Source organism: Mastomys coucha, unplaced genomic scaffold, assembly GCF_008632895.1.
Source record: "Mastomys coucha isolate ucsf_1 unplaced genomic scaffold, UCSF_Mcou_1 pScaffold23, whole genome shotgun sequence".
In the NCBI taxonomy this organism is placed as follows: Eukaryota; Metazoa; Chordata; class Mammalia; order Rodentia; family Muridae; genus Mastomys; species Mastomys coucha.
In genome coordinates, this window is record NW_022196906.1 from 60,407,161 (window position 1) to 60,414,413 (window position 7,253).

Consider the following 7,253-nt stretch of genomic DNA (forward strand, 5'->3'; position numbering starts at 1 on the left):
TCGAACTCAGAAATCCGCCTGCCTCTGCCTACCAAGTGCTGGAATTAAAGGTGTGCGCCACCACCGCCCGGCCTCTCTGCCTCTTCAGGGATGAGATCACAAGGTGCAGTAGGCCTGGCTTTAAAATCATTAAATTGAATATATTATGAATTGTTGATTTGGTTAAGGCCCTGAGTAGATTTCATTGCTGTTCAAGCATAATTCACTGCAGAGAAGTAGTTCTATAATACTTTGAAGGGTTGTCTGTCAAACAAGCATTGACAGAAAGCATCCTGCAGCACGAACATGGTTTTGTTTCATGCATGGCATTCAGAACAAACACAAATTCTTAAGAATATTGTAATTTGAAACACGGGTCAGAAAATTTTATGATCTCTTTTCTGCAGGGTTACCCTCACGTGGGTTGGTGCTATGACCCTTTTACATTTAAAAATTCTTTGGCTATGTTTGTTTGTTTGCTTACTTATTTTTATATGTATATGGACAATTTGTCCAAATTTTTTAGTCTCATGCAAACTGAAAACGGTTTTTAAAACACTGTAAACTAAATTGAGTTTTCCTTTCTCAGAAAATTGTTTTAGAGTTCACCCTTAGGATACTAAACTTTAGTTTTGATTTACATTGAAAAGTCCACTTAATTTTCACTTTCAGGGTTTAATTATCATGGATTAAACTCTGGTAACTTTTGAAATTTTACAATTCCTATCTTTACTTGGCTTTATTCTATAAGTGGACTACTTGGCTAGTTCACAACCTATCCATCTCAGCTCCCACACTTGCCCCCTCCCCTCGGCCCCCTCCGCCCCCCCTCCGCCCCAGAGTCCTAGCACCACCCATCAGGAGGAGGTGCGAATCATGACCACTGGGGCTGATGGACTGGCCAGCAAAACCTGAAGTCTCGAGGCTGTCACTGCTGGACGCTGTCAATTGGTTCAGGGTGAAGGCGCGGAACCAATAAGAGCCGCGATTCTCAAGAGCTTGGAGCGCGCGGGAAAGAGACCCATTTAAACTGTGGCGGGAACATTTTCGGGTTCTTGTCCAGTTGAGACATCTGCAGTTGGGGAGTCGGTGAAAGTTGTCTCTTCCTGTGTGACCATGGTGCGGACCAAAGCAAACTACGTACCAGGCGCCTACAGAAAAGGTAAAGGATGCAGCGAGGTGGCAAGGGGTTCCCCAGGCCTGTCCCTGGGGTGGAGACGCCCAAGGCTGCCTCCCATTGAGCAGCTAGGAGGCAGGCTCCAGGCCTTCGCCTCTAAGAAGCTGCAGAGACTGGGCAAGGTCGTTTATCTCCCTCCTCTCCACTAGCCTGGGACTGTGGTAGAACAAAGCTTGGGGGTCGGAACTCTCCTGCCTCTTCTGAACGCCCCTCCTTACCTCTCTTTGCAGTGGTGGCTTCTCAAGCACCCAGGAAGGTGCTTGGCTCCTCCACCTTTGTCACCAATTCTTCAAGTTCGTCGAGAAAAGGTAGGAAGGGTCCTGGAAGCTTCTGAACACCCCTGAGAGCATCAGGCCGGCAGTACTAACCTGTGTGGCCCTGACCCAATGTGTAGTTATTTTTACTTAGTTTCCTTCCTCTGGAATTTGTTTTCCTTGACATTCTTACCCCTAAATTTCTTTCTCGCCCTCTAAAGGGGCCTTAGTCTTTCAGCAGGCTTGGATGGGGATGTGAGGGTCCAGTGGAAAACTCATGTCTTGGTGGTGAGGGACAGTTTATTTTTAAACCTATTTTTCTTTACTGGATGGTGTTTTTAAAATTGTTATTAACAGTTACTATTTTCTTGGAGGCTACTTAAGTGCCTCCTCATTATATTTACGGTGATGGTTGACAGTACTACCACGTTTCTGGTAGGTGTGTGTGTGTGTGTGTGTGTGTGTGTGTGCCTGAACATGTATGCAATCTTCAGGAACTGAACCCTGGGCCTTCCTTACCCATGTTGAACAAGCACTCTATTGCCAAGCTACATCTCAACCACACTACCCCAGTATGTTTTGCTTTTGTTTCTGCTTCTCCCTCCTCTACTCCCCATTTCTTTCCCGACCTGACCTTCCTCTTTCCTCCCTTCTGCCCTTTGTTCTCCCTCTTTCCCTCTCTTCCTTCTTCCAAGGTCTCATGTAGTCCAGGCTGGCCTCAAAATGTCTATGTACAAAGAATAACTTTGAACTCCAGATCCTTCGCCCTCCAACTCCTCACTGCTGGAATTACACACATATGCCATGGATGTAAGGTTTAGTCTGTGTTGGGGATCTAACCTAGGGCTTTATGCATGCTAGGCAACCGAATCACATCTACAACTGCCCCTGCCCTACCCTCTCTCTCCCCCCAGATTGCTGGAATTACAAGTATAATATATGCTATTTATTCTAAAATAAATTCTACTTATTGCCATTGTCTGGCCTACTGCTGAATCACTGAAGCTAACTGAATAGGTCCTTAACATGTGATAAAAAGCCTGGCAAAGAGATGCATGGCTCTAATCCTAAGTGGTGTGAAGGCTGAGGCAGGAGGACTACTGTATGTTCAAAGCCAGCCTGGGATACGCAGTGAGTGCCAGGTGTGCCAGAGGGCCCTAGCAATATGCTGCTTCACAAAAACAATCATTAAGATAAGAAGTAGCTTGGTGTAGTGACACATACTTGTAGTCCCAGTGTATGAGTAGTAGAGGCAGAATGGTCAGGAAGTCAAGGTTTCATAGTGACTGAGATGGCAGCCTGGGCTGTAAGGAGTACTGACACACCTTCTCTCTGCCAATAAAAGAAAAATGTTCACAGACTTGTGTTTTTAATGCCAAACAACTATATGGGATTATAGTATTCTCATTCTAAATTATTTTTAATACATGTAATTAATGTCTCTCTGTGTTAGTGTATGTTCATATATGCATCAATTCTTACACTATAACAAACATGGAATTCAGAGGACAAAAAAAATTGTGGAAAACAGTTTTCTTAACTTGGGATTAAAACTCAGGTGTCCAGGTGTGGCAGCAAGTTCCTTTACTCATTGAGCCATCTCACTGCCCAATAGCCTCATTTTTAAAATTATATAATTTGATAAGGCAACACAACTAAATCAGCAGAACTGGCTTTAAATCATGCAGCTAAGCTGGGGATAATGGGAAAGACTTGCAATCCCAGCTACCTGGGAGTAAGAGGCAGGAGGATGCCTGAGCCCAGATGTTTCAGACCAGTCTGGGTAACAGAGGGAGATCCTGTCTTAATCAATCAAGAGCTTGGAATGAAGCTCAGAGATAGCTGGTGTGTCTAGCATGCACAAAATCCTAGTTTTCATTCCTAGTACTACCAAAAACCAAATTCACAATTTTTAAAAAAGATTTATTTATTATTATACATAAGTAGAATGTAGCTGCTACCTTCAGATGCACCAGAAGAGGGTGTCAGATCTCATTATGGATGGTTGTGAGCCACCATGTGGTTGCTGGGATTGAACTCAGGACCTGTGGAAGAAGTCAGTGCTCTTAACCACTGAGCCATCTCTCCAGCCCCCAAATTCACAACTGCTGCTGCATATTTCTAGTTCTGAAAATGTCTCTATTAACTTAAGGCTGGGAGTATGGTTCAGCATTAGAGCATTTGCTTAGCAAGTTTTCATTGATGGAATTATGAAGAACATCTTTTGTTTTTCTTTTGACTTTAGATTCATTTATCTTATATGTATGAGTGTATTGTTTTGGCAAATGTATGTGTACCAATGCTTACATATGGCTGTGAGACAACATGTAGGTGCTAGGGACTGAACCAAAGCAGCATGTGCTCCTAAAGATGGATGGAGCCATCTCTCATGTAAACCAAGCGAGTCTCAAACTTGTTATATAACTAAAAGCTGGCCTCAACTTCTGATCTCCCTGTCTTAAGATCTTCAACTTAGGGGACTAGAGGGTCAAACTCAGGTTTCCAGGATTGTAGGTAAGAGTCATCATTCTCCTGTAACTATTTTTTAAAGGGGCAACTTTGCCTGAATTTTGATTTTACATGACTATTAAAATATAACCAGGAATGGGATTTTCCTTATGGATAGAAGCCAGTTGCTTTGAAAAGTAGGATTTACTCTTACAGAAAATTTCACATTGTCCATTCCCCAGGTATTGGGGATTGAACCTATGGCCTTGGACATTTCAGGTGGAGTCCATTGCTGAGCTGTGTTCTTAGCTCTATTTGTAGGGGAGACAGGGCTTGGGACTGGGGTTTCAATAATTTGCCTGGGTTGGCTTTGTGCTCATTTGGTAATCCATGCAAGTTTTGAACTTTGGATCCTTCTGCTTTGTCCTCCCAAGTAGCTGAGATTACAGGCCTCTGCCACTAGCCTGGCTCACAGTGTATATGCTCTTTAACTAAGTAACCTATTTGTTCTAAGAAATGTACCCGAGTAGTAGAGAGAGCACTTGCCTAGCACATGTGAGATCCTGGGTTCAATCTTTGAACCAAATTTACACTCATAAACCCTCATAAATAAACAAACAAACAAATAAATACATCTGCTAAATTAAATTTGGACAGTTTATCCTACATAGCACAAACTTATATTAAGGAAAAATACATTTTATAAAATGTATTATTGTTGCTATCGGGGAGATGTATTATAGCACAAATAAGGCCTGAAGACAACTTCTGGGAGTTGCTTTTCTACTTTCCCCTTTATGTGGTAGCTTGAGATTTAATTCAGGACATCAGGCTTCTACATCAAGTGATTAATATATAAATGTGTGTGTGCGTGTGTGCGCGTGTGCGTGTGTGTGTGTGTGTGTGTGTGAGAGAGAGAGAGAGAGAGAGACAGACAGACAGAGAGAGAGACAGACAGAGAGAGAGAAAGAGAGAGACTTGTGTATGGATGGGTACCTGACATTGGATTCCATGGAGCTGGAGTTACAAGCAGTTGTGAACCACCTGATATGGGTGTTAAGAATCAAACTCTGGTCTTCGTTATTTAAGATTTGTTTTATGTGTATGTGTATTTTGCACTGTATGTCTATGTACTATATGTGTGCCCATTTAGGCCAGAGGAAGGCATCAGATTTTCAGGATTGGGGTTATGAAGGTTTCAAGATACTATATGGGAATGGAACCTGGGTAATCTGCAAGAAAAACAAGTATGCTTAGCTGCAAAGCCCTTTCTCCAGCCTAAATCAAGTATTCTGAAAAGCAGCAAGTGTTCTTTACCACAGAGTATCTCTCTAACTTCATTTCCTAATTTAAGATAGAACACTTTAATACCTAGAGATACTAAGGAATGGCAATGCCGGGGCTAGAGAGACAGTTAGTGGGTAAGAGCACCGACTGCTCTTCTAGAGGTCCTGAGTTCAATTCCCAGCAATGACATGGTGGCTCATAACCATCATAATGGGATTTAATGCCCTCTTCTGGTGTGTCTGAAGAAAGCAATGGTATACTCATTATACATAAAAATAAATAGAGCTGGGCACACCTCCTAGCACTTGGGAGGCAGAGGCAGGCAGATTTCTGAGTTCGAGGCCAGTCTGGTCTACAGACTGAGTTCCAGGACAGTCAGGGCTACACAGAGGAACCCTGTCTCGAAAAAAACCTGATAAAATAAAATAAAAAAAAAATGAATAAATAAATAAAACTTAAAATAAAAAAAAAAAGAAAGAAAGAAAAAAGAATGTCAATGCCTGGTGCTAGTGGTAGTGCATGCCTGTAATCCCAGCAATTGGGAGGTAGAGGCAGGTGGGTCTCTGTGAGTTCGATGCCAGCATGGTCTACAGAGCGAGTTTCAGGATAGCCAAGGATACACAGAGAAGCCCTGTCTAGGGGTAGGGTGGAGAATGGGAATGACACTTGTTTTTATTTAGTTCTGTTTCTATTTTACAGCTGAAAATAAGTATGCTGGAGGGAACCCAGTCTGTATGCGCCCAACTCCCAAGTGGCAAAAAGGCATCGGGGAATTCTTCAGGCTGTCCCCTAAAGATTCTAAAAAAGAGAACCAGATTCCTGAAGAAGCAGGAAGCAGTGGCTTAGGAAAAGCAAAGAGAAAGTAAGTGTTTATGTTTTGGAAAACAAGAAAATATCCTCCTAAAAATAAAAGATAAACGGGATAGTAATTTTATTTTGTTTTGGTTTTTGGTTTTATTTTGTTTTTGTTTTTCCTTTTTGGATAGTAATCTTAAAGTTTCTTTTTGAACTAGTAAGAAAATGAAAACCATGCATTTATGTCACTTTAAAATTTCAAATATTTTTCAAAAATTATTTACTTTTCTTTACTCTAAAGAGACTTGATTCTTCTTCATTTACTATTCCTCTAATTTTCATAGCCTTTTGTTTTGTATTTTGAGACAGTCTCTGTATGTAACCCAGGATTAACTTGAATTTCTTGTAATCCTTCTGCCTCAGCTTGCTAGAGCAAGTGCTGTGCTGAAAGGCATAAGCTACCACACTTTACAGTGTGTCTGCCTTCCTCCTCCCCTCTCTTCCCTCCTTTTGTCTCTTCTTTTTCTGTCTTACTCCATACCATCACTAGTTAGGGACTGAGGGCATAGCTCAGGGTAAGTCTGCTACTCAGCATGCCTGCAGTGCTAGGATTAGTTTCCAGTTCCAAAATAAGTAATAATACTATGTGTTGAGGGGGTTGGAGAGATGGCTGAGTCAATTCCCAGCAACCACATGGTGGCTCACAACCATCTGTAATGAGATCTGATGCCCTCTTCTGGCATATCTGAAGAGAGTGAAAGTGTACTCACATATATTAAATAAATCTTTAAAAGGGAGTGGGGCCGGGGATATAGCTCAGCGGAGGATCACTTAGCATGTTTGAGGCCTTAGCTTCATTACTCTGCACCGAAAAGAAAAAATATTTGAATTCTTTTTTTAGATTTCAATGAATCAAAACCAAGACACATGCTATAGAGGGTGTGGAGCTCAAAGGACAACTTTCAGGAGTCAGTTCTCTTTCCACCTCTACATGGGTCTCAGGGGCTGAACTCTAGGTGTTCAGAGTCTAATGACATGCAAGCACGCTACCAGAGGAGCCATTCGCTGCTTCCACACTTTAATTTCCTTCTTTTTCTGTTTTTTTTTTTAAAAAAGATTTATTTATTTTATGCATGAGTATGCTGTTGCTGTCTTCAGACACACCAGAAGAGGGCATCAGATCCCACTATAGATGGTTGTAAGCCACCATGTGGTTTCTGGGATTTGGACTCAGGACCTTAGCCAGGCGTAGTGGCACATGCCTTTAATCCCAGCACTTGGGAGGCAGAGGCAGGTGGATTTCTGAGTTCGAG

At 42.1% G+C, this 7,253-nt stretch overlaps 2 protein-coding genes across 4 annotated transcripts in view; one reads left to right on the plus strand and one right to left on the minus strand.

The window, feature by feature from the left end:
• Positions 1-7,253, minus strand: part of Trip4 (thyroid hormone receptor interactor 4) — an 86,692-nt gene that overhangs the window by 65,466 nt on the left and 13,973 nt on the right. Inside the window, exons 1-2 of one of the 3 annotated variants that reach the window (XM_031344204.1) lie at positions 3,372-3,396; positions 2,635-2,742 (exon numbers count right to left, since the gene is read on the minus strand). The exons of the other annotated variants lie outside the window; for them this stretch is intronic. The gene's annotated coding sequence lies outside the window, so the exon portion shown is untranslated. Of the gene's footprint in view, positions 1-2,634; positions 2,743-3,371; positions 3,397-7,253 lie in introns of those variants that run through there. 3 annotated transcript variants of the gene reach the window in all.
• Positions 983-7,253, plus strand: part of Pclaf (PCNA clamp associated factor) — a 14,394-nt gene continuing 8,123 nt past the window's right edge. Inside the window, exons 1-3 of the mRNA XM_031344225.1 lie at positions 983-1,141; positions 1,387-1,464; positions 5,845-6,007. Of these exons, the coding sequence (XP_031200085.1) occupies positions 1,096-1,141; positions 1,387-1,464; positions 5,845-6,007 (287 nt within the window). The 5' untranslated portion in view covers positions 983-1,095. The remainder of the gene's footprint in view (positions 1,142-1,386; positions 1,465-5,844; positions 6,008-7,253) is intronic.